Below are 27,084 nucleotides of genomic sequence, written 5' to 3' on the forward strand. Positions count from 1 at the left end.
GGGTTGCAAGTTAATGAATGGACGGCTAATGAAAGGACGGCTTCCCTGAATGTTCCTCAAGTCACCCCAGGATGCCATGACACACCATCTGAAAATACCCACAACAGCAGGAATTCTAAGTTGAATTAAATATAATGTGGTGGAACACAGAAAAAGAAATAGGTGTGCTTGGTTTCTAAACCCAGGCTTGTATTTCCCCCTTTGTAGCATGTCTGTCCCTCTGAAATCACCCTGACTGGTTATAGCATGGTGATTCCACAGCATCAGTAGATCTTGAGTATGAACCTCCAAAGTGTTTCTGCAAACATCTTCCCAGGGCACAAGGAGTCTATATTTCTATGATTTACACCTGCCCTACATTGTACTTTGAACTTTAGTTTTATGCCTACCAACCCAGCTAATAAGGTTTCCTGGTAGTATGAGGATTTCAGGCAGGTTACTGTAAACAAAGGCTGGGCCAGTGATCTCTTCCTTGTAGGCAGCAAGGTGGAGAAAGATCGGGCATGGATGAATCCGTATATGAGCATTGGGCTTGTGGGCTCCTGCAGAGATCCATCTGGCCTCTGATGCAGCTTAGCATTTGCATGAAACTGCTGGAAGGGTTTTATTTGGAAATTTCTCATATGGTTTCATGGAGCCAATTCCTGGGGAGGGAACTCCCTCACTGGAGGTCATAGGAGCCAACTCCTAGTGGCCAAGGACCCTTTGCCCTCCCCCATAAAATATGAGTTCCCCCAAAAAAGTTGACAGTCATTGACATTCAATCCATGACTCTTGAATTAAGTAGAATAGGAAAGATCTCTACACATCATATCAATACTCTGCACGAAGAAATGCTGACTGACAGTGTATGCATCGCAGGGCTGGGCTTCTCCGCCCCCCCCCCCGATGTATTTTTCAAGTTGGCACTCCTGACCCCCACCCACCAGGCTGCCACGCTGCAACTAAATGAAAGTTTCTGCGGCAGGATTATGCCTCACGCAGTTAAAATATAATTCACTGCCTATGTTTGTTCTATTCCAGTGCGTTCGATTGCCACGATGTGTGTGTGTGTGTGTGTGTGTGTGTGTGTGTGTGTAAAATGTTCCGGTGGGCTCTTTGGTTTTTCTGTGCCAGTCTCCTCAGCTGCAGCCCTTACAAGGTGGGGCATGACTTGGCTGACATGCGGGGTGGGTATTTTGCATTTCTTGGAGGGGAGCGCTGTGTCCTCCTCAAAAGAAACTAGCCTCCGAGAGCGCAGCACAAGTGCCAGAAGGCACGCATTTCAAGCCCACGCCCAGGAAGAATCCTGGGAACCACAGTTCACCTCTGAGAGATCTACAAGTCCCAGCACCCTGAACAAAATCACAGGTTCCTTTTCTGTGGGTGGGGTGCTCCTCCCGGCTTCAGATCCTGAGCAAAGGGAGAGCAAGAGCGGGCTCTCTTCACCCCAGTCTTGTAGCCAAAGCGCCCCTGCAAATCTTGCGAGGGCTGCCTTCCGAGGTCTTCCCCCGAGAACCGCTCAGCCAAGTTCTTCCAACGCAGGGCTGGGCTGGGGAGCCCGAAAGGTGAGCTGCTGGAAAGACGTCCCTTCCGCCCTCCCCGCCCTCCAGTCTCCTGCTGCTGCCGGAGGGAAGGATCTCCAAGAGTTTCCTCGCCAAAGGGAAAAGAAGGCGACGCGCAGGGCAAGAGACGGGCTCTCGGAGCGGGTTTCCTGCTGCCCACCCGCCAGGCCTCGCTCTTTCCCGGCGAGGTGGCCCGGGGATCGCGCCCACCTGCCTCTCTGCCTTGGCACAGTCTCCAGATCTTCTGAGTTTTTCTCTGGCCGAGGCTTTGGCTGGGCTGGTTCTGGTGGAGAATGAGCGCAATGGGGACTAAGTTCTTCTTTTCCACAAATCCGTCGCGTGCCCTCATGCGGGATATGCAATCCGCCGCTTTTCTCCTTCAGGACACCTTGCTGCAGTTGAGGGAGGGGGACATTGAGAAATTCAAGGGCGAACTGCTCAGATTCCCATTCAAGGAGGGCGTCGGAAGAATCCGCGAGGAGTTGCTCCAGGAAGCCGATGCTGTGCAGCTCGGAAAGCTGCTGATTGGCTTCTACGGTGAGACTTATGCTGTGGAGGTGTCGGCCCTGGTGCTGCAGGAAATTGACTACAATCCTCCGGTGGACGATCCCTCGGTTATCACCTGGCTAAGTAAGGGACTGGGAGCGGGGCGGGGGTTCGATCCGGCTGATGGTGCTGACACCTCGCGGGTTCTCTCAGTACCGAGAGCTCAGCTCCTTCCCATGGTTGCCTTCGTCCTTGGGTGGGGAAACCTTTCGAGCAGGAGAGTCGCATATCGTCCTGGGCAAAGAATCTTAGAATCTTAGAGTTGGAAGTGGCATTTACGGTAGTCCAACCCCCTGCAATTTAGGGATTTCAGCTAAAGCATCCATGATAGATAGATAGCCATCCAACCTCTGCTTAGAAACCTCCATGGAAGGAGAGTCCACCACCTCTCGTGGGAGTCTGTTCCACTGCTGAACGGCTCTTACTGTCAGAAGGTTTTTTTTGTTTTTTTGTTGTTTTTTTGCAGCTTGGAGTCCTACCCTCCAGAGCGGGGAAAAAGAGCCAATGGGGCAGGGTGAAATCAGCAGAATGGTGGATATAAATCTTCCCTGTGTAAAGTGAGGTGGCGTCTTCCCTCTGCCCTCCATCTAAACCAGGGCTGGCCCAGGACATGTTAGCACCTGAGGCAAAACACTACGCAACATCCGCTCCCCACCAGGGAAGAAGGAACATCAGAAACAGGGTGGGAAATAAATGTAGAAGCCTGCAAATAGTTAAAAAGAGGCCTGTAAATCAAGAGAGTCTTCAAACCCTCGTGGATCAGTTTCTCTCTTCTGGGCCAGGCTGAGCTCCTTCAATCACCTGAGAGGCTAGAAGGATGGGAAGCTGCCTTAGAGCACATTGGGCCAGTGGATCCATCTAGTTCGTTCCAGGGATTTAGGCAGGAATCTTTCCAAGCCCTTTCTGGATCCTCCAGCGATTAAACCTGGGATCCTTTGCATGCATGTGATCTACTACAAATCCACAGCATTTCCCTACTTAGTCCAGTCTGAAAGTGCTCCAATAGGAAGAGAAGGGGGATGTAGGAATGCTGGATTTTTCTGTTCAATATTTCTACTAACATCAATAATTACCACAGTGCAGATTACACATTTATGGCTGCTGGCCGCACTGAATACCTTGAAGGAGTCAGATCTCAAGAAGTTCAAGAAGGATCTCAGCAAGTTCCCCGTCAAGGAAGGCTATGTCAGTATCCCCAGGAAACTGCTGAAGAAGGCAAATGCTTGGGAGCTCACAGAACTGCTTCTTGCATACTGTGATGAGGACTATGCTGTGGAAGTGGCATCAGAGGTGCTGAAAGCCTTCGACCGTGAGCCCCTGCCAGAATGTCCCCCAAGTTTCACCAGGAAAGGTAAGGAACTTGGAAGGGAGAACGTTGGCTGAGTCTGATGGGACTGGGAGGAGAGGAGGCTTCTTGAACAGGGCTGTGTGTGTGTGTGTGTGTGTGTGTGTATGTGTGTGTGAAATCTGTGCCAATCTGAGTATGTCTTCTTGACATTGTGGGAATGTTAAGGAAGGTTGGAGATGGTATATTGTTTTGATATTATCCCTCCTCACGCTAGTGATAAATAGCAGAGCACATACCCTTTTCAACTTATAGGAAGCAAGTTGATGATTCGTTAGAACCTCTGCTGATAAACCTTCAAGGAAGGAGAGTCTATAACGTCCCAAGGGAGTCAGTTGCACTGCTGAACAGCTCTTACTGTCAGAAAGTTCTTCCTGGTATTTAGTCATAATCTCCTTTCTTGTAACTTGAAGCCATTGGTTTGTGTCCTACCCTCAAGAGCAGGAGAAAACAAGCATGCTCCCTCCTCCATGTGACAGCCCATTAGATATTTGAAGATGGCTATCATATCTCCTCTCAGTCTCCTCTTTTCCAAGCTAAACATACACCTGTTCTCCAAGAATTCTCAACGATTATAGTCAGAGACTCTGAGATTACTTCTGTAAACTCCTTTAGTACACTTGGGTGCAGCTCATCAGCCCTGGTGATTTGAATTCATTTTAAGTAGCTAGGTGTTCCCCGACCACCTCTTTCCTATCTTGGGCTGCAGCTCCCTCCTTACAAAATTTATTATGTTATTGTTGCAAGTTGAGCATTGCTTTTCTTTTGGAAGAAGACAGAGGCAAAGGAGGCGTCGAGCAGTTACACCTTCTTTCTGTCACTCAATAGCATTTCTCTGTCTTCTCCACGCAGAGACCTATCACTTGTTTGTTCTTCCTCTTGCTTCAAACATAGCCTGAGAAACCTTTTAAAATTATTTTTAATCTCTCTTGCAAGCCTGAGCTCACTCTGAGTTTTAGTGCACCTGACCTTCACCTTGTAACTATTGGCTACTTGCAGTGCTTTTTTTGGGGGGGTGCAGGGGTACACATATGCCTAAACATTTTGTGAATCTAAGTTTGGCCTCATTGAGGGGAAGTATTTCAATATGAATATGAAAATGAGAGTACCCGTAAATACTTTTTTTAAAAAAAGAACTGGCTACTTGTATATACTCCTCCTTTGTGATTTCCCTTTCTTAAATTTCTTATACATGCCCTTCTTTACTCTCAGCTCATCTGAAAGCTCATTATGCACCCACACTGGTTTCTTTAGATGCCTCCCACTTTTCTTTCTTGTTGGGATTGTCTACTCCACCTTTGTGCCTTCAGTAGGTCAGCCATGACATTAACAGCCAAAATAATGTTGGAAGGAGTGAGCAAGTCGTGTGTATGCATCCCACATTACGCTCTAGGACACCCAAAATGATATCTCCACATCACTGGAAGACTGACCTGTATGAGATGGAAGTGAATCCTTCTATACCAGGCATGTCCAGAGTCCATTTCAGGGGCCTAATCCAGTCCATCGGTTGGTTTAATCCAGCCCCTTCCATGGCAGTTTATTTCCTGGGGTAAAAAAAATCCTTAAAAAACCTCAACTACTTCAATCCTTAAAAAGGGTTAACAACTTTGGTCGGCCCTCACAGCCCTTCTGTAGTGAAGTTGGGAAACCTTGGTATGTTAAAGGTTGGTTCATGCAGGAGTGAGGCATGTGGGAGAGTTAAAACTGTGGCCTTCTGGGGAATGTGTATCTGGTCTCTTTAATTGTAAAACTCTCTGTCTTTAGAAGTGTGAATCAAATTGCATCCTGGCTTTGGGCAGGAAGAGATGTTATCTGATTTGCAGGTCCTGGCACAGCTGGGGGTTGAATGTGGATTGGGTGTGAAAAGGTGCAAGAGGCAATTAAGTAATTTACAGCTCAGAAGCCTGGTACATGTCAAAGCGGGGAGCCTTTAGATCTCAAGGTCTGTAAGACTAAACAAAGTTCAGCTGTGCTGGGCTCCTGTCAATTAGGAGATATTGTCTCATCATACAACCATTGGTAAATTGGTAATTGAGCTAAAGAAATTATTGGTCCCTAACCTGGTTTCCGGGACGCGGGTGGCGCTGTGGGTTAAACCATAGAGCAAAGAACTTATTCCACTACAAACTATGGTCCCCATGAGTTTGCAGTTGCTCCTAGGAGGCCTTTTCATGGCCATTTCTTTCCTGATAAGAACTCCCATGCCAGGATAAATGCTAGCCCAGGTGAAACTGGGAAGAGACAGTTCAGCTTCATCTTGACTTCTTCTCCAATTCTAATAGGCCAAGGGTTTGACTCAGTAACGCTTCTGATGTGCACTCACTTTCTCAATATCTAGCAGCAGAGCGACTTTGCGAAATGCATGTTTCAAGGCACCGGTCAGCTGAATTCTTGTCGTCAAAAATTAATCAAGCTCTGGAGGAACAGGTTCCATCAGAAAAAGCCACCAAAGGGTAATTTCTGTACTTATATAATTGACTGAAGCCACAATTTTAGCTACAGCTTTAGCAATGTTTCCCCCCACTCAACTAACCCTTCCAATCCAAAGCAAATGTAAAATCTATTGCTCTTAAAACAATACAAGTCAGTTCGCAAGCTCTCCTTTCTTAAAACAAAAACGCTTTAGCACTAATTTAACAAGTGTCTGGAGGTGGTTGGAGGATGGATGGCAGCTAACAGATTGAGGTTGAATCCTGACAAGACAGAAGTACTGTTTTGGGGGGACAGGGGGCAGGCCGGTTTGGATGACTATCTGGTCCTGAATGGGGTAACTGTGCCCCTGAAGGACCAGGTGTGCAGCATGGAGGTCATATTGGACTCAAAGCTGTCCATGGAAGCGCAGGTCAATTCTGTGTCCAGGGCAGCTGTCTACCAGCTCCATCTGGTATGCAGGATGAGACCCTACCTATCCGCAGACTGTCTCACTGAGTGATGCATACCTGGTTATCTCCTGCTTGGACTACTGCAATGCACTCTATGTGGGGCTACCTTTGAAGGTGACCCGGAAACAACAATTAATCCAGAATGTGGCAGCTAGACTAGTGACTGGGAGTGGTCACTGAGACCCCGAGTCCTGAAAGACCTACATTGGCTCCCAGTATGTTTCCGAGCACAATTCAAAGTGTTGGTGCTGACCTTTAAAGCCCTAGGTGGCCTTGGCCCAGTATAACTGAGAGTGAAATAGAAACAGAGAGTGATGGTTGGCTGGGGGTAGACAGCAAACCAAGGGAGGGAGACAGGAAGGCATGTGGGCGGGCAGTGGTGGGGAGAAAATATTGGGGGGTTGGCCAAAGGACCCTTACTGGCATTTATGGTAAGGGAGCAGTCTGCATCCTAACTACGTTCTAATTCTCCTCTCCCCACCTTCTGTTGCCTAAATAAAATAAATGTTTCTGCCACAGGTCATTGGAAAGATCCACAATCTCTAGTGATGAGATGATCTGCAAGGGAAGAAAACAATTAATGGAAATTCTTGAAGCGGATATTGAACTTTTTTTAGACGTGCTATGCTTTTGCTATGTCATCACTCTGAAAGAATACAGAGACATTTTCAAAATGTGGAAAATTTTAAAGAGGAAAAGTAAAAAATTGCTGAGTATAATCCAGGAAAGAGGGGAGCAAGCTTGTTGCAGGTTCCTGGAATGCATAGAAATTGTACGTCCAGGTTCAGTTCTGATTTTGCTGTCTGCAAGGCATGGTGAGTTTGACTTAAACTTCAAGGGCAGTTCAACTTACTTCCTCCTTGCAACAGTCATGCCAGGCAAATAATTGTCTTCCTTTTACAGGTTTGGATCAAACTCCATTCAAGGCGGCTGGCCAAATAGCACCACAGCGGGAAGAAAGCAGGAAGCTGGAGAACCCAGCAGGTCCTGGGGAAAGTGTCCTTTGTGCCCGGCGTCTCAGGGAGGTAAGAGGCTGACCTCTATTGATGTGCATTTTTCACCCACAGGAATAAGGTACACATTGATATTTTTAACATGAATCCACTGAATTTAAATTTCTAGTTCCCTAAGGATAGCATTTATCCCATCCTTGGTAATTATTTACATATTTGCTAATGGCTGGTAGCAGGAAATAAGGCTGCATCTAGCCAGGTGGCTCCTGAGGGAATGTTGTGGGTAGCAGGAGAGGATATATTGATTTAATATTATCCTTGAGGATATATTGATTTAATATGATCCTTCCTAACTCACACTAGTGCGTTTATTCATACAGCAGAGCGCATTCCCCTCTTTACACAGCAGGAAGCTAGTTGCAGATTCGTTAGAATCTCTTAAGTTCTGTTATTCATGGCAAGACCCCTTTGATTCCCTCGTAAAAGAATAAAGACACAACAGTCTTCTTTTAAAAGCAATAAGAAGTTTACTCACATTCAGTTCACAGTTGGACCCCTGAAGGGTTACAGAAGAGAGTTTGAGTTCATCCCATATGAGAACTCATCCCACATGCTGCTGCTGAGAGCCAGAAGTGAACTCCAAGAGAAGAAAAGGCATCAAAAGAGGGAAGGTGGCTGCGTGACTGGACATTTTGTTAGGTCTGGAAGGGTGACACCCACCTACCTGGTCACAATCAAAGGAAGGATGTTCCAGACCAGGTGTAACAGGAAGTTCAACTGGCTGGACCAACATTCCCTTGCATGTTCACCCTAGGCAAACAGGAAATGTTGTATTTGACTGCTTATGTTACATCCCACAGCTCCTTGTGCCAATAACTCATGGTGAGTGTCACACTGTTTCCATTTAGTCAGGAATCGTCTTGCCTTGCTCTTATTTTATGGGCCAGTTGATGTCACATTTCAAATCCTCCCATATTTTCCAGTGCTTAAACTCTTTCCATCTAATAAGATCATTGCACGTCTGCACAATTGTAATACTGTGATTCCAGTTTAGTGTGGAATCCTCTTGAGTCACATCTGGTTTAGAAGGGCCCATTTGATGTGGTCATCCATCTGTTAAACTCCCATATTTTTCAGTGCTTTAAACATTTTTTATTAACACGCATTCAACTCATGTTAGGCATCTTCAGATGTCAGTGTGTGAACACCTGTCTCCAGAAGATAATTCTCTGAGTGCATCTTGACTCCTGGTTATATGCATATTTTCTAAATTACAGGATACTCCTTTGCTGTTATCCCTACTTATCTGGATGATGAATATTATTGAATGTGTTTCAGTGTAATGAGATCTTACAATGAGAAGGAAGAATGTTGTATTAAACATACATTTTAAAAATAATGCTAATATCATCAGTTTACTAACACACTGTACTTCAGGAATCAGTCTAGGTTAGTCTACTGTGGCCAAAATGAATACAGAGCACAGCAGGTGAAGAAGAAGCTGTAGCAGTGTGTAGTTGTGGCTTTGGCCTCAAGTGGTGCTCCTTGGTGTGGTCACAGGGGTGTTAGAAACAGACAAGAATGCCGCCTTTTCAGATGGGATCCACATTCTGGCATCCACATAAATGATTACAGTTTCATTATAGGATCTTCCAGAAAAAATGAAACCAGAGGTGGTTTCGGACTCAGAAAGGGGCAACGAAGCACACAGGTGAGTGATCTCTCCATCAGACATTTAAAAACCTTTTCCATTCAGGGTACAGTTTTTACATTTAATTGTTCCACAGAGCACATCTGGTTTCAGTGGGTCTCACAGTCATCAGATATGGTGGTGCTCCCTAAAACATACACAGAGTACATCTACAGTATGTTTTGCACGTTGCAATGAACAGTTGGCCATGGTGGGCAAATTCTGTCTCAAGGAAGCTTACCCACCAGTCCTGATCTCTTCACTGAGGAACTCCCTCAAATACAGCTGGAAAACCATTACCTTGGAGCATTGCTGTTGCTTATTATTTCCAGGAGGGTGAAAAATATGGAACTCTGGATTTTTTGAGGAATTGTTGTTTCTCCTCCTTAAATATATTTTTATTGATTTGATTTAAGTCATATTCCACCTTTCTCCCAAGGAGTTCAAGGTGACATGCATGGTTTTCCTCTCTGCATTTTACCCTCACAAGAACCCTATGAGGTACTTTAGGCTATGAGGCAGTGCCTGGCCCAAGGAGCTTCTTGAAGGAAGGGAGTTGTCTCCTTACCTCCCTCCCTCCCTCCCATTTCATAAGCTTTCTGGCCACTCCCCTAAAATCTATTTTTTTTTTGTTCTTTCCTACTAGAAAAAAAACCACTCATGCCATTTTTTTCACTTGAGGTATTGGAGTTGTGTTTCCACATCTCTAAGCCAGAGTATAGGTGTGCACAGTCTTGAGTAGCTTTCTGCATTCTTTGATATTTCATGGTCAGATGTTCTCAAGTGCAACTTGCCCATCTCATTCTATGTGAGAGGATCCAGACCAGGGGCCCTCTGAGGACAAAAGACAACTGGGACCAAGGCAGGTACAGACCTGCTTGTTTTTCTTTTCTTCTTCTTTTTTGAATTTGCATTTTATTTAACATTCTTATATTACATTGGTAAATGTTGACATATTACATTACAGGACTTACTATAATATAATTTCCAACATGTATACAAAAATTATATACAAATTTTATATACCTAGAAAGAAAATAAAACAAAAAGAAAGAAAGAACAAAGAGAAAAAACAAAAACAATTTCCCCCCCAAAAGATCATATACATACGAACACACTAGACTTCCTGTCTATTCTGTTGTATATTCCTTTTTTACAAATGAATGTACTCTTATTATTGTATATTTCTTTACATTTTATCTAATACATTCCTACATCAATATGTGCTTTTAGTCTTATTTCTCAACTCATTCTCGCTCCAACGTCAATCAAATGCTAGCATAGATAGCGAAGCATTACTGTATTTTTTAACATGTTTTATACCGATCCCACTTTTACATAATTTTTTGTTTTGAATTGCCTCTCAGGGTATTTGTTAACTGCGCCATTTCAGCAAATTCTTGTAGCTTGTAATGCCAGTCCATTATTGTCAGGGCTTCTTGTTCCTTCCACCCCTTTGCCACCAAAGTCCGAGCTGCGACTGTTGCATATAAGAATACCTTCCTAAAGGCCATCGGGATGTCCCTGCCAACAAGGCTTAACAGAAATGCCTCTGGTCTTTTTAAAAAAGTTATTCCAAACATTTTTTTCAACTCCTCATAAATTAAGCCCCAGAATACTTTGATCTTCCTACATGTCCACCACGTATGATACATGTCGCCATTACTCCCACCATACCTCCAACAAGTATTCGTTAATTTTTTATACATCTTCGATAGTCTTGAGGGGGTGAGGTACCACCTGTGCTGCATCTTTAACATATTTTTTTTTTGATGTTATAACACGCTGTAAATTTCATATTTGTTCTCCAAAGCTCTTCCCATTTGGCCATCATTATTGGACGTCCAATGTCCTGTGCCTATCTAATCATTGTTGCCTTAACCATCACCTCCTTAACCTTCCATTCCAGGAGGAGTTGATATATTCTCGAAATTACTCTGATTTTATTATTTATTAATTCTGTTTAGAGGGCTGATTATCAAATCAAGTCTTTTTATCTTGTTTAAATATTTTGTATATTTGATGGTATTCCAACCAACCAGAAAGCTGGTCTTTTATCTCCTCATATTTTCTAAATTTAATTTGGCCGTCCTCTTCTAACAATAAAGAATTATATGTTATCCAGTCTCCTTTCATGTTCTTTTTTACCATGTTTGCTTTGACTGGCGATATCCAATATAGAGTCTTTTATATTTTCCCCAAACTCTAAACAGGGAATTTCTTACTATGTGGTTTGTAAAGATCTTATGTACTCTATACTTATCATAATTTCCAGTTCACAGTTGGATCCCTGAAGGCAGGCTTAAGCTTGTAGTTACAGAACAGAGTTTGAGTTCATCCCATATTGGAATGAGCCCCTTGTGCTGCTGGCTGAGAGCCAGCAGACAGCAAAATACATCAGTATCAGCATCAAAAGAAGAACAACAAAAAGAAGGGGGGGAGATGGCTGCATGACTAGCCCTTTTATGGGGTCTCCCAGGGTCATACCCATTTACCTGGTCACATGCAGGGGGAGGAAGCTCCAGACCAGGTTTGACAGGAAGTCCTCCTGGCTGGAGTAACACCCCCCCCCGCATGTCCACTCTGGGCAAACAGGAAGTGTTGTACTTGACTGCTTATGTTACATCCCACATAACCTACCCTGGGAGCTAATGGTAAAGCCTGGGTAAAAAAAAAAAATCAATCAATCAATCAATGTATGTACATATATATTTCGGGCTTTTCACCAGAACTTTCCTATTTAAATAGCATGCAACGAGCTGTTACAGCTACCACGGCCCAAGCTAGATGTGATAGTGGCTGTTTCCCTTATTAGAACTGGCTCCTCCCCATTACTTTAAAACAGTTTGCTTTTTGGTCCAGTGGTTAGAGCTAAATGGGTACATGGGTTACAGAAGTCTTACCATGGTTACTGAGTATGATAAATTTCCCTGGCATTCTAGTATCATCAACACACAGGTAAACAGAAGATTAGTAGTTTCTTTCACCAGCTTGCTTTGCTATGTTTTAAGACACCATTTTAAAAACGGCTCAGTATAAGAAAAAAACACCTTTTTATTTATTGGGTGGCCTCATAGCAGTTGTTCTTCAGTTGTGCTTCACCAGGAGATATCCTTCTATCAATTTTTTACCTCCTTTAATCAGCATGTGAAGCATCTCCTGCCAAAACATCAATTAGACCAGTGGAGGAAGTTATCCCGATTTATGTTCTACCTGATTCCCCTTTCATCTTTCCTTTTTGCCATTCAGAGTGGGCTCCACTGAGGCTGGCTTCTTCTGTTGCTGTGACACAGATCTCATATGTGAGGTGAGAAAGGTCAGTACTGCATGCCTCTAAGCTCTGCACCCCAGTTGACATAATGAGAACATCAGCCTTTTGTGTAGTTGTGGGTTTGGCTTTAAGCAGTGCTCCTTGGTGTGGCTGCAGGGGTCTTAGACAAGAATGCTCTGTTTTCAGATAGGACAAAAGGTCTGCCAGCCATATTAACGATTGCTGTGTTACAGGATCTTCCAGAAAAAATGAGACCAGAGGTGTTTTGGGACTCAGAAAAGGGCCATGAAAAATACAGGTGAGTGATCTTTTTGAACTGTTTCCTTTTGGGATTCAGAGACCATGGAACACATTTGGTATATGTTGATCTCATAGTCATCACACATGGTGGTGTTTTCTAAAATGTATCCAATTACACTAGAGACCTGCACATTGCAATGAAAGTTCAGTCATGATGGGCAAGTTCTCACTGATATCTTCAATGAGGAGCTTCTAGGTTTCTTGGAACACAGTTGGGGGGAAAACATTACTCTGGAGCAATTCTGTTGCACATATCCAGTTGTTTATCCACTTTGAAGATATGGGTAGCATAATAGACTATAACTATATAATTGTAGAGTTGGAAGGGACCATGAGGGTTATCAAGTCCACCTAGTTTTTTTACTCACAGGGCAGCCTCACAGCAAACCTGCTTCTCCATGGAATAATGCTGAGTGTGTAGAATGATGCTTGCCCAGGAGGTTTCCTTCCCTAAAAGTTTCAACTTCTAATTCAGTATAGGAAGCATCTCCTGCAAAAAAATATACCATATTTTTCTATGTACTGGATGAGGTTTTTTGAACAAAAATATGTCAAAAAACTGGGGTCACCCAATACACAGATAGTGGCATGGGGGGAGATGCTGCTGTGCATGGGGAGTGATCTGGGGGCGCTGGCTGGTGGCATGCAGCTTCTCCCAATGCCACAGTGAGCAGGGAGTGATCTGGGGGCGCTGGCTGGCTGGAGCACAACTTCCCCTGGTGCTGCTGCACGAGGGAAACACTCGGTACCTGCGCACAGGAAATGATCTAGGGATGTTTCCTGCCCACAGCTGCGTGGGGGGAGAGACTCAACAACTTTGGGCCATCTCCCCTCATTTTCTCAAAACTGAGTCCCCCAAAATGGGGGGGGGGGTCCCTTATACACAGGGGCATCTAATAGATGGAAAAGTATGGTAAATTAGAACAATAGAAATTCTCTTTATCCATGTTCAACCTACTTCCCCTTTCATCTTTCCCTTTGTGCCATTCAGAGTGCGCTTCACAAAGGCTGGCTCCTTCTATTGTTTAGATACGGATCTCATATGTGAGGTGAAAGAAGCTGTGACCATAACCTACCACTTTGATTCGTGGCCTAAGCACCTGGAAGGACAGACCACCGAGGAATGGCATGTTGCTGGCCCTCTGCTCAACATTCAAGTGGATCCAGTGGAGGCTGTGTCAGCTGTTCACTTCCCTCATTTTCTGTGTCTTGAAGGTATGCTAGGAAACAAAGGCTTCCAATAGTACGACCAAATAGTAGAATCCTTAGCAAGAATAATGGATCAGGAATGCTATGGGGCCAGCAGTGTTGGTTCTATGTATCAATAGTGCTCACTTACCTATCTTTTGTACTTGGTTTCAGTTTTGCAGTTTTAACTCTGCTATTTATTTCCTATGATTTCTATATTTTCTTTGTGAGCTGCCTTGAGAGGACATTGCCTGTAAGGAGACCGGGGGGAAAAACCTTAGATGATGATGATGATGATGATGACAACAACACAATAAATGCTTGCATTAACAGGGAGGGTGATGAGTTTTGTCACCCAGACTCAAGTTCAGCCTTTCCCACTTGTAACAGGTTTCTTTATTATTCCTTTGTGCTCCTTTTCAGATGAAGACAGTTCCCAAGTCCATATTGCTCACTTTGTTGAAGAAGGGATGGTACTGGAGAGGCCAGACAGAGTGGGACCATATCATGTTGTGTTGGAAAATCCTACCTTCTCTCCCCGTGGAGCCATTTTCAGAAAGTCATGGTTTAAGCGAAAGATTAAGGTCCACACTGTGGCACTGCTCTATCAAATGCTTCGATTCAAGGCACCAACATTTCACCTATATCTCCTACCCAATGACTCTTCTGTGAGAAAGGTAATCAGGATTCTCCAACTGATTGGTATTCCAGACAGCCTGGATCATTTGCCTGAACATAGGAAGCCTGACAGAGTAGCTATGCAAAATTATGCATGAGAGTGTGTCATGGTTCATGAACTAATTTACCAAACTGCTCGTCAACATCAACATGCCCCTAGAAAGATTAGTAGTTGCCCTTCACTGAGTTACTTTGGTTTGCACCAGTAGTGATGTTTAAAAGTGACATTTCCAGTGCTAGGCAACCTCATTTCCAGAGGGCAAATGCCATGCCTAGTTCCATAGACAACAGCATTGTCACTGAATTGTGAAAACAAAATATCCTTATGCTACTATTTCTAAGTACACTCAGCCTTCTCTGAAGTTAATGGAGATTCCTTCAAAATAAATGTATTTAGCAATGAAGAAATTCATCTTACTTTGTTTAGGAATTGGTTTGGTATTTACTAGGAGCTTTCTCCAAGAACTCATGAGGGAAATGTTGCTTCTGGTTTGCAAAGTTGGCACATGAGGGATAAGTTGCCTTCTCAATTTCAACTGCTCCTCAGAATACTGTCCTATGTTTTGATCAAAGTGTAATGCCTTCTATGGTTTCCTGGGTTGTCTCATCAGGAGAGGTGGCTGTATTGTTAAGTATAATTGTTTAATTGTACATTGAAATGGAAAATAATTCTGTATGTGTAGTACTAAAAGCGCAACATGTTATGGAAACTTCTACTGAGCTGCAGAGTGCCTAACAGTTAATGATTAGTGAGAATGTATCTCTACCACTCTGTCACGAGGTGTTTAACTTAGATCACGAGGTATTCCTTTACAGGTCTCCATTTTGGTGGTGTGAATTAGCTCTGTGTCTGAAAGCACCAAAGAGAAAAAGATGTATGATTCTCTCTCTAGAATGCAGCCTCAGGCTAGTGGAGGCTGGAATGGGAGAGGTAGAGCTTTGATTTCAGCTCTGAATGAAGATGTTTATATTTCTAAGATATTTTTACCTGTGCTGGGATCAGCACATGATATTAGTATGCAACTATAATGTAACATCATTGTTGAAAGTTTATTTTAGATCAAGTTCTGATAGTAAAGATTTTGAAACATATTTTCACACTGGGCAATTTTTATTTCGTCCTCTCACTTCCAAATGCACAATATTCATAGCCTCAATATTTATGTGCTGTGAGAATGCCAAAGCAGAGGTAGGGATCCAGCTTTTAGCAGTTTGGTGCCCTCTTTGTATGTCTCAAAAGTAACATTGTTTGTCCGTCACAGGCAGTTGATGAACATGAAGTAAAATGTCCTTCACACAGAATAGAGAAACCCCCTCGGACCCTGAGACCTCTAACGATTGGCTCTCGCTTCTTCGTGGAGACGAATGATGTCACTGTCTGTCCTGAGGTGAGAAACAAAGAAAAAAGGTTTTGCCGGGGGAGAACCCAGAATGGGAGAAACTATACCAGGATCTTTCTCTACCCTTTAATTTGACTCCCTTAGAACTGGGTGCTATACTAAGCCCTATTCACATCTACAGAGGTTTCATTCTTTCCCACAGGAACTGGAGTTTCAATACCTGGATGCAGAGAAGCTGCAGCAGTACCTAGAACTGTCTGCTGAGCAAATACAAGACAAGTTCAACTTCTGTCTGATAGAGAAGCACACAAATAAGCTTGTTTGGAAGGCCCATGTGAAACGAGGTGAGGGTTTTTTCAGTGAAGGACCACAATCTGGATTGTGGCTTGGGAGGCAGAATGAAAAAGGACCACTAGTCACATTCCCTGTCTGACTGTGTCTTTCCTGTTCTCTTTCAGAGGAGTTAAATTCAGATGAGATGAATTCAACACAAGGTCAGCAGGATTTAATGACTTATTTCCTTTTGCTTAACCTGTATCCCTGTATCCCTGTAACCTGCTTAACCTGTGGCTGGTGATATGGTACTATATACATGGTACAGCAACGGGAATTGTAACATTCTGAAATAGAGATGAGTTGGCTTTATGGACTTTTTTTGGTGTCACATGAAGATAACAATAACAGCTTACAACAAATTAAAACATCAAACACAGTAAAACATCACACATTAAAAACTTCCCTATACATCATTGGATCTCTGGAGATCATGACAGATTAGGAGTCATCATGTGGGGTGGTCAGCCACAGTGGGCTTCTAGCAGTGCACCATACATTTAAAGTCTGCTTTATATCACCTCAATAATCATAGAGAATCTTGTAAACTCGATCATTAAGGGTCTCCTTACAACTCACAGCACCCATAAGAACTGGGTTTTTCTGAATAGATTGGTCACTGCAATGCCAAAATTCCTCTGCAAATTCTTCACATTGGAAGTGCTTCTTCATTTCTGACTTTCTTTCCCAGCCATTGTTTACTTGCTAGTTTTCAACTCCCTTCAGTCACACACTTGGGATCAGAGGCGCCAACTTGGGCCCCAGGTTACATCAGCACCATCTGGAAGTCACATCAGAAGGCGTGGCAGGACCTCGAACGTGATCTCCGAGGCTTTGCGGAGCCTTGGAGATCACGTACAAAGCCTTGGGAGACCTCTAGCGCAACTTCCAGTTGGTACCGGAAGTCGTGTCGGAGCCCACACTGTAGGTGCCAAGCACCCACAATTATTTCTGTGGGGGCTGGGCCCCCAGAGCCCCCTATAGTTGGTGCCTATTTTGGGGAACATGACTGAGGAGCAATTTAGATGATATTTGGAAGTCCTGGGTTCATCTCCCACCATGATCATTCATCTTCTCAAAGGTCCCTGCTTGCCTGGTACATATCCACACTCTCTCTTCTTTCCAGACTCTTGCCTGACCAATGCATCACCCAGAAGAACTGACTCAGGACATGGCGGGGAAAGCAGGTAGGGCTTAACCCTTTCTCTCACACTCCGTTTCCCCAATAAGATCCCGTCCTGCCATTAGGCATAATGAGGCAGCTGCGTCTGGCAGGAAGCAGATTTTTTTTGGTGTGGGTGGGTGGTATGTTACTGTTTATTGAAGACTTATTCACATTTGCCTTAATGGGGTTACAATATCTTTAAATAATAGTTACAGAAAGTTACCTAAGGCTAACTGAAAAAGCTTAGTGCAAATTACTCTTAGTTCCTCCTTCTCAGTCAATCTCATCATGGTGCACTGTAGACTTCAGCTGGTTTGCTTTGAGCCAGTGTGAGATCTCACGAGAGCCACCAGAGCCTGTGTGAGATTCTCCCAGAGCCAAGTAAGCAAGGTGGAGAGCTTAAAAACTCTTTTTGCACAGGGCTTTCCTGTCACAGAAAGCACTTTTTTGCTTTTTGCATTGCTTACTGGGTTCTGGAAAACTCTTGCATGGGCTCTGCATGCGCTCAGTGGGATCTCAGTGGGATCCCACCAAGGCCAAGCACATAAAGCTGCAATCGCATACCCTCCAGTGTTTATCCAATGAAAATAGGGGTGTTAATAATAATAATAATAATAATAATAATAATAATAATATCCCACCCATTTGACTGGGTTTCCCCATTCACTCTGAGTGGCTTCTAGCATATATAAAAACATAACAAAACATAAAATATTAAGAAACTTCCCTATACAAGACTGCCTTCAGATGTCTTCAAAAGGTTGGTTAGTAACTTATCTTCTTGGCTTGGGGGTCACATACACACATAAGTGAAATCTGTGTAAGTTGGGAGTTAATAGTACATTCTCACACAGAAACAGATGTGCATGGTGCCTCTCCCACCCCACTCCCTGCACTAGTGTGGAGAGGGCTAGACATGTTGCCTTGTACTCTGCATGCAAGTTCCACCCATGCTAGCGCTGTTGCTTTGCAATCTTTAAAGAGTAGGCAGGAGAGTTGCTCTTTAAGGTGTTTTGCTGCTCAGTAATCGAAGATGGCTCTCCAAGCTTTAGAACCCTCTCTGGCTACAGCTCTTCCTGCTCCCTCTGTGCTGATCTAAGTTGCAGAAGTTATAGCAGCACCTCCAAATAGTCTGAAGTCCCTTTGCTGAGCTTCTCTTGTTTTGTGCCTGCATTTCCCTGCCTCTGGGGGGCAACAATGCAGAGTGATGAAGAAGACCATCAGAGACCACTTGGAGTCCACCCTGGAGAACCTGAGGGAGGATGATCTCAACAGGTTCAAGTTCAAGCTCAATGAGTTCCCTATTCCAGAAAGCTTTGACAACATCCCCCGAGGGCCACTGGAGAAAGCGAATGCCATGGAACTGAGCCGACTCCTGCTGGGTTTCTACATGGAGAATTATGCTGTGCAGGTGACGGTTGATGTGCTCAATGCCATCAACTGCAGGGATGAGGCAAAGAGGCTCCTCAGCCTCACTAGGTGATAAAGGAGGAGTACTAGCTTGTGGAATTTGCTGTGAGGTAGGGCAAATGGAGTGTCACCTGCCCCAGCCCCACGCCCCCCTGTGAGTGGAGGGAGATTGATTCCAATCATCTCTTCATGGGACCTGTGGGGATGGAAAACTTTATACCACAGTAAGGTAAAAGGTAAAGAACCCACGGACTGTTAGGTTCAGTCAACGGAAACTTTGGGGTGTGGCGCTCATCTTGCTTTCAGGCCAAGGGAGCCAGCGTTTGTCCACAGACAGCTTTCCAGGTCATGTGGCCAGCTACTGGTGCCTGGAGGACCATGGCGAAAGCCAGAGTGCACGGAAACACCATTTACGGTACCTTCCCACTGCAGCAGTACCTATTTATCTACTTGAACTAACAGAAATTATTATCTAATAAAAATATTACTAAAAAAAAAAGTAATTTGGCATTGTTTTAATGAGGCTATTATTGGACTGTAACTGAAATAAACCCTGGGTGCTCAGGGTAGGAGCTAAGGAATTTGGCAGGCCACTTCCTGGGTCTTGGTAGGATAAATCTGTGGGATAAATCAGCCTCATATAACTGACATGCATTGTTGTTGTTGGCATCCGTCTGTCCCAAGAGACAATGGAGTGCATCTCTGGGTGTCAAACCACTGTGTTAGCAGCACTGAAGTGACCTTCCCAGGGCACAAGCCTGGTCAGTGTGCATGGAGGTACTGGGCTGCCCAGATGACAAGACACACACCCCTCAGCCTCACTGATGATCTGGGCCCATAACCGATATCGGAACCCCGATATCACAGTCCCCAAACTGAGAAACCTCTCTGGGCGTCTTCCTTCTGGACGCAGCACAGGATGATCGTAATTCTTCAGTCCCGGTGCGCAGCAGCAACACATATCCGAAGACATGTGTACACTCGAACAGCTGTGAGGTGTGGCATCTAAGTTTATTAACTAATATATACAGGAGAATGAAATCATGCCATCCCTCTCGCATCTTCTCCGAGAGAGAGAGAGAGAGAGAGAGAGAGGGAATACAATACAACGGAAGAGATAGGACTAGCTTCCGTTTCCCACACTTTCCAAGCATGGAATGTAAACATAGACATTTGATGTAACAATCACACATCCAGCAATGGGAGAGAAGAAAAATGCTGACAGTGCAAAGAAAAGCAGAGCAATACGTCTGGCACCAGCTTGGCTACAGGAGTTGCCAGAAGGAGGCATACAAGGTGCCAACCAGCCATCTTAGGAACTCCACTCTGGATTTGTGTAGTGTTTACTCCTTAGCCTTTTCTTCTCCTGAATATATCTCACAAGGCAGTGGAGTTTAGGACCAGAGTTTTCCTTTTCCTAGATGGGCTACCTTCCCAGGTTTACAAGCCAAATCTAATACTACTACTACTACTACTACTACTACTACTAATAATAATAATAATTTATTATTTATACCCCGCCCATCTGGCCGGGCCTCCCCAGCCACTCTGGGCGGCTTCCATAAAAACCAAAAATACAGTAAAATATCACACGTTAAAAACTTCCCTGAACAGGGCTGCCTTAAGATGTCTTCTGAATGTCAGGTAGTTGTTTTTCGCTTTGACACCTGCTGGAAGGGCGTTCCACAGGGCGGGGGCCACTACCGAGAAGGCCCTCTGTCTGGTTCCCTGTAGCTTTGCTTCTCGCAATGAGGGAACCGCCAGAAGGCCCTCGGTGCTGGACCTCAGCGTCCGGGCAGAATGATGGGGGTGGAGACGCTCCTTCAGGTATACTGGACCGAGGCCGTTTAGGGCTTTAAAGGTCAGCACCAACACTTTGAATTGTGCTCGGAAACATACTGGGAGCCAATGTAGGTCTTTCAAGACCGGTGTTATATGGTCTCGGCGGCCGATCCCAGTCACCAGTCTAGCTGCCGCATTCTGGATTAGTTGTAGTTTCCGAGTCACCTTCAAAGGTAGCCCCACGTAGAGTGCATTGCAGTAGTCCAAGTGGGAGATAACCAGAGCATGCACCACTCTGGCGAGGCAGTCCGCAGGCAGATAGGGTCTCAGCCTGCGTACCAGATGGAGCTGGTACACAGCTGCCCTGGACACGGATTTAATCTGTGCCTCCATGGACAGCTGTGAGTCCAAAATGACTCCCAGGCTGCGCACCTGGTCCTTCAGGGGCACAGTTACCCCATTCAGGACCAGGGAATCCTCCACACCTGCCCGCCTTCTGTCCCCCCAAAACAGTACTTCTGTCTTGTCAGGATTCAACCTCAATCTGTTAGCCGCCATCCAACCTCCAACCGCCTCCAGACACTCACACAGGACCTTCACCGCCCTCACTGGTTCTGATTTAAAAGAGAGGTAGAGCTGGGTATCATCCGCATACTGATGAACACCCAGCCCAAACCTCCTGATGATCTCTCCCAGCGGCTGCATGTAAATGTTGAAAAGCATGGGGGAGAGGACAGAACCCTGAGGCACCCCACAAGTGAGAGCCCAGGGGTCTGAACACTCATCCCCCACCACCACTTTCTGAACACGGCCCAGGAGGAAGGAGCGGAACCACTGTATGACAGTGCCCCCAGCTCCCAGCCCCTCAAGACGGTCCAGAAGGATGTTATGGTCGATGGTATCAAACGCCGCTGAGAGATCCAGCAGAACTAGGAAACAGCTCTCACCTTTGTCCCTAGCCCACCGGAGATCATCAACCAGTGCGACCAAGGCAATTTCAGTCCCATGATGAGGCCTGAATCCCGACTGGAAGGGATCCAAATGGTCCGCTTCTTCCAGGCATGCCTGGAGTTGTTTGGCAACCGCTCGCTCAATCACCTTGCCCAAGAATGGAAGATTTGAGACTGGGCGATAGTTGGCCATCGTGGCCGCATCTAAAGATGGTTTTTTAAGAAGCGGTTTAATAACCGCCTCTTTCAGCGGGTCTGGGAAGGCTCCCTCACGGAGGGAAGCATTCACCACCCCACGAAGCCCATCGCCCAGTCCTTCCCGGCTAGCTTTTATAAGCCAGGATGGGCAAGGATCCAGGAGACAGGTGGTTGGTTTCACTCGTCCAAGCAGCCTGTCCACATCCTCGGAGGTAACAGATTGGAATTGATCCCACTCAACTTGACCAGACAGAACTCTAGCACTTTCCCGCCCCAGTCCTGCTCCCACGGTGGAGTCTACTTCTTCCCGAATCTGAGCGATTTTATCTGCAAAAAAATTTGCAAAATCATTGCAGGAGAACATGTGGCCCGTACTGGGCCCCGATGTTACAGGTGGTTCCGCTAAATTGTGAACCACCTGAAAGAGTCTCCTGCTGCTGTTTTCTGCAGATGCAATAGAGGCAGTGAAGAAAGTCTTCTTCGCCGTCGCTATCGCCACTTGGTAGGCTCGACGTTGAGCTCTAACCTGTGTCCGGTCAGATTCAGAATGGGTTATCCGCCACCGGCGCTCTAGCCGTCTCAACGATTGTTTCATTGCCCTCAGATCCGTGGAAAACCACGGGGCTGTCCGGGCTCCATGCAATCGGAGAGGGCGCTTCGGAGCCAAACAGTCAACAGCCCTGGTTAACTCCACATTCCAGCGGGCCACCAGGGAATCAGCTGAAAGGCCATCAACATGGGATAAAGCATCCCCTACCACTCTCTGGAAACCATCTACCCCTCACTTCCCTCTACAGCATGTACAAAAACTGCCTTCTTGACCATTGGACCCGCTATTGGTCTTATCCGCTCAAGCTGTCAGAACCTGTCTTCACGTGCAGGGGAAGTACCTAACTCACTGAGGGTTTGAGACCCTAGGCTACCCTCACCTGGTTTAGCCAGCCAGTCAAAGCTGTTTCCTGGAGTGTGGCCACTATCGTATGCTTGAAGGCGCCACAAATGAGAGTAGAGTGCAGGGTAGGGACAAAAGATGGGCAAACTACCCCCGAAGGAGCGTGATGTGTCGTCCACCAGAGATACTACCCTTCCCCAATACCCTATACACCCCCTTACATGTCTGACACTAATTAATGCATGAAGGGGTTAAGACCATAGAGTAAGCTGTCCTGCCAGGCTTAGCTCCATATATTTCTCTGGTTCGCATCCCCTGCTTTCTCATGCCTTCCCCTGTACTAATTTATGAGAGGATACGAACCTGTTCTTTGAACTTTAGTTTGATTTTTATTTTTTATTTCCCCCCTTTATTATTTTATTCACATAATATACATTCTTTACAACAAACAACTCCAAAATAAACAGACAACTCCAAAATAAAATCATATGTAACAAAACCTCATGTTTCCATTTACAGTCATACCTCGGGTTACAGTCGCTTCAGGTTGTGTTTTTTCAGGTTGCAGACCGCTGAAACCCGGAAGTACCAGAACAGGTTACTTCCGGGTTTCAGTGGTCGCACATGCGCAGAAGCGCTGAATCGCAACCCGAGTGTGCGTAGACGTGGGTTGTGAATGCTGCTGGTTGCGGACGTGCATCCTGCACAGATCACGTTCACAACCCGAGCATCCACTGTACACTGATCTCCTCTCCAATACCTTTACTTGATATTTTTGCTGCTTTCTGCTTTCCTTATAGAATCTTTATGGAAATTTAAATCTCTTAAATCCTATACCAATCTTTAACAGTTTCAATTAATCCCTTCACCTCCCTCCTCAGTACTTCCCTCCACCCATGTGCGATCTCCTTTACCTACTATTATTTTTGTTATTGTTGCGTTATTCACATTATTTGTTATTCCATCCTTAATCCAATCTCCTTGCGCCTTTTAAACTTTTGCATATTATTTTTTAAGCACTGACTTTTTTCATGTATTCCTTAACGCATTCCCACTCTTTATTAATTTTTTTATAAGAGTAGCCTCTAACTGATGTTGTTAATTTTGCCATCTCCGCGAATTCAAGAAATTTGATTCTCCATTCTAATAATTCTGGTATTTTATCAGTTTTCCAGTTTTTTGCCACTACAATTCTGGCTGCCAACGTTGCATAAAGGAATACATTCCTTTTATCCTTAGGAATGTCACTTGATACTAAACCCAGCAAAAATGCCTCTGGTTTTTTAAAGATTGAACTCCTAAATATCTTTTTAAGCTCTTCATGTATCATAATCCAGAACTGTTTCACCACTTTGCACCCCCACTACATATGATACTTCGTCCTCACCTCTGGTTTGCATCTCCAATAGAGATTTGATTGCTTTTTATACCCTTTTTATAGTTTCACTGGGGTGAGGTACCAGCAGTAAAATATCTTCATTATATTTTCCTTAATCCAATAGCACACTGTAAAATTTATATCCATTTTCCATAATCTTTCCCATCTGTCTAAATTAATTGTCTGGCCCAGCTCTTGTGACCATTTTATCACTGGTTCTTTTATTACCTCATCTTTCACTTCCCATTCAAGGAGCAAGCTGTATATTTTCAATATTATTTTCCTCTTTGGTTGCGGAAGTTCACTTTGTAATTTTGATGTTTTTTGTTCAAATCCTATTTTTTTTATCTTGGTTGAAGATATGCAATACCTAGTGATATTGTAGCCAGCTGTTACAACAGTTCTTAACCTCTTCATGGGGTCTTATTTTTATCTCACCGTGCTCTTTTATTAGTAACGGTTGATATGTTGGCCAGCCCTTTTCCATATTTACTCTTTTCACTGCCAATACTTCTAGTGGGGATAACCACCATGGTATTTTAGGTTCTAAGAACCATCAGTAATTTGCCCACACTTTATATAGAGACTTCCTGACTATGTGGTTCAGGACGTCCCTATTTACTGCCCCTTTATTGTAAATTAAATAGGCATGCCATCCAAAGCGGTTGTTCCATCCTGCCAAGTCTAGAATCTCTGTTTTGTCTAGCACAACCCAGTCTTTTATCCATCCTAAGCATGCAGCCTGGTAGTAAATTCTCCAATCCGGAAGTCCAAATCCACCACTCTCTTTGGTGTCTGTTAACAGTTTATATTTTATATGTGGTTTTTTTCCTTGCCATAAAAATCGGGAGGAGAGGAGTTGAACTTTAGTTTTATGCCTACCAATCCAGATAATAAAGTTTGCTGATGCATGAGAGTTTCAGGCATGTTACTGTAAACAAGATTAAACATTATAAGCAGTATAATGCACTGAAGGGCGGTGACAGCAAGGTGGAGAAAGGTTTGACATGAATTCATACATACATGACCTTTGGGCTTGTGGGTTCCTGCAGAAAATCACCTGGTCGCTTATGCAGCTTGGCATTTGCAGGAAGCTGCAGGAAGAGTTTTATCTGGTGATTTATCCTATGGTTTCTTTTCTTTTTAATTTTTATTGGAATTTTATTTACAACCTAACATAAACCTCCCACCCCCCAATACAGAAATCCACCCTCATTAGACATGAACATAACATACAATGAGCATAACATACAACAATACAAACAACCAAATAAAAGACTTCCTTTATCCTGTATCTGGCCTCCTTATTTACTGTACTTCTTCTGTTTATGAATAATTATTAAGATTTTTCTAATTATAACTTAAATATCCACAAATTGCTAAAAACTGGAAAAAAGAAACTGTACCAACAAAAAAGGACTGGCAAGACAAACTGTTAGAATATATTGGACTGGCTAGATTAACAGAGGCAATTAGAGATCACACTAGACAAGAGTTTCAAAAAGCATGGGGGAAATGCAGAGAATACTTCACAAAACAGTGCCCTAAAATACATACCTGGACTTGTTTTGATTAATGTCTGCAGGAGATTTTGTGAATTTATCCTATGGTTTCATGGAGCCAGTTCCTGGGGTGAGGAGCTCCTTTATTTGGAGGTCTTCAGGCAGAGTCTTGACAGCCACCTGCTGAACATGCTGTAGGACTGGATTTTGTGCCTCAGACCACATGGCCTACAAAACTCCCTCCAGCTCTACAGGATGCTGAGGATACGCCTCTCTCCCCTCCTCACATCATTTCAGGGAGGATGTAGAGGTCTTGAATTCTTGTCTGAAACCTGCCAGGGGACAGGATGTGGGTGCAGAAATGGAATATTAATCATTGGAATAACTGAGCCAGTTACCTATTGTATTTTTTTTTTATAAAATTTTTATTAATTTCCAAATTTTTAACAAACACAAAAACAACATAAAAACAAACATAAAAAGTCATACTTTCTTTACCTCATTTCCATAATCCTCTTTTCCCGGACTTCCCCATACCTTCCCCTTTTTGCATCCTTTATTTTAAACAATTGTTCAGCAACCCTTCTTAGCCAATTAAATATAAATTCATTCTCCTTTTCAATTTCACCCTAAACTTAACACCATTTACCGCTGCAATTCTACGTCTTCCTCTCCCTCAGCATTTTAGCACTCCTCAATTTTATAGTAACTCTTAAGATATATTTTAAACTTCTTCCAATCTTCTTCCACAGTCTCTTTCTCTTGGTCGCGGATTCTGCCGGTCATTTCTGCCAGTCCCATAAAGTCGATCACTTTCGCCTGCCATTCCTCCAGCGTGGGTAGCTCTTGTGTCTTCCAATACTTTGTTAGGAGAATCCTTGCTGCCGTAGTAGCGTACAAAAAGAAATTCTTATCCTTACAAAGTTATGAGAAAATAAAGTCCAAGGTACGAGATTGGCTCCATTATTTTCAAATAATGGAGGCTTACAAACAAGACAGGAAAATTGGTTTCCAGGTGGAGAAATCGAAACCAGTTACCTATTGTAACACAGAATGTGCAGCCGCGTGGCTGTTGAATCTGGTTAGAGAGAAGATTTTACCTGTTGCAATCACTTGCAGAGATATGCTTGTATGTTAAAATAATAATAATAATACTTGTTGCGTCACAAAACTTACCGGGGGACTCGTGAAGGAGTTCCTCCAGCCCTTTGTGGGTCGGGAATTAGTAAGAACATCCCCCAAAGGAGAACGAAACCTGGCCCTGGAGTGCGCAACAAATGCGCTAGAAGCTGCCGACACGCATCTCAAGCCCACCCCCAATAAGAATCCTGGAAACCATGGTTTCCCTCGCACACGCGTCCCAGCACCCTTAACAAAATACAGCTCCCAATATTGCTTTTTTTTTGGGGGGGGGGGTGCTTTAAATTCGCGAAGGACGAGGAGTTTCTTCTCGCACACTCACGCGTTTTCCTGTCCCACCGTCCGGGCGCTCATCCCCGCTTCAGATCCTGCGCAAAGAGAGAGCGAGAGAGCGAATTCTCTTCCCTTCGGAGAACTGCGCTTCGGAGTCCTTCCTTGAGGAACCTCTGGGCCAAGTTCTTCCAGCGCAGGGCTGGGCAGCAGGTGAGCCCGAAAGGTGAAGCGAAACCCCGCCCTCGAGTCTCCTGCAGCTGCCGGAGGGCAGGATCTTTAAGGAGAGTTTGCTCGCCAAAGGGAACAGAAAGAGACGAGGAG

At 44.4% G+C, this 27,084-nt stretch overlaps 1 protein-coding gene and 1 long non-coding RNA gene across 2 annotated transcripts; one reads left to right on the top strand and one right to left on the bottom strand.

Moving 5' to 3' along the window:
* The first annotated feature begins 1,057 nt into the window (after window positions 1–1,057).
* LOC307201226 (uncharacterized protein) lies at window positions 1,058–24,070 on the top strand. Its single transcript, XM_079950259.1, has 16 exons — window positions 1,058–2,174; window positions 3,169–3,441; window positions 5,777–5,891; window positions 6,840–7,135; window positions 7,224–7,345; window positions 8,920–8,984; window positions 12,213–12,279; window positions 12,468–12,532; window positions 13,526–13,749; window positions 14,146–14,399; window positions 15,663–15,788; window positions 15,943–16,084; window positions 16,199–16,234; window positions 17,200–17,260; window positions 18,442–18,817; window positions 23,706–24,070. The coding sequence occupies exons 1-15, from the start codon at window positions 1,838–1,840 to the stop codon at window positions 18,719–18,721; spliced, it is 2,463 nt and encodes an 820-aa protein (XP_079806385.1). The 5' UTR covers window positions 1,058–1,837; the 3' UTR covers window positions 18,722–18,817; window positions 23,706–24,070.
* Window positions 15,652–26,946, bottom strand: LOC307201286. Its single transcript, XR_013832662.1, has 3 exons — window positions 26,813–26,946; window positions 25,406–25,682; window positions 15,652–15,783 (listed from the first exon to the last, which is right to left on the bottom strand). It is a non-coding gene; the product is annotated as an uncharacterized lncRNA (long non-coding RNA).
* Between the last annotated feature and the right edge of the window lie 138 nt (window positions 26,947–27,084).

Source organism: Podarcis cretensis, assembly GCF_951804945.1.
Source record: "Podarcis cretensis genome assembly, chromosome: 13".
NCBI classification, from domain to species: domain Eukaryota; kingdom Metazoa; phylum Chordata; class Lepidosauria; order Squamata; family Lacertidae; genus Podarcis; species Podarcis cretensis.

Bases quoted from the DNA above. Each gene is read 5' to 3' on its own strand.
- LOC307201226 (XM_079950259.1), top strand. From the start codon at position 1,838: ATGAGCGCAATGGGGACTAAGTTCTTCTTTTCCACAAATCCGTCGCGT. The intron at 8,985-12,212 runs GTGAGTGATCTC...TTTGCCATTCAG, and splicing joins AGGGGCAACGAAGCACACAG to AGTGGGCTCCACTGAGGCTG. The intron at 16,085-16,198 runs GTGAGGGTTTTT...GTTCTCTTTCAG, and splicing joins GAAGGCCCATGTGAAACGAG to AGGAGTTAAATTCAGATGAG.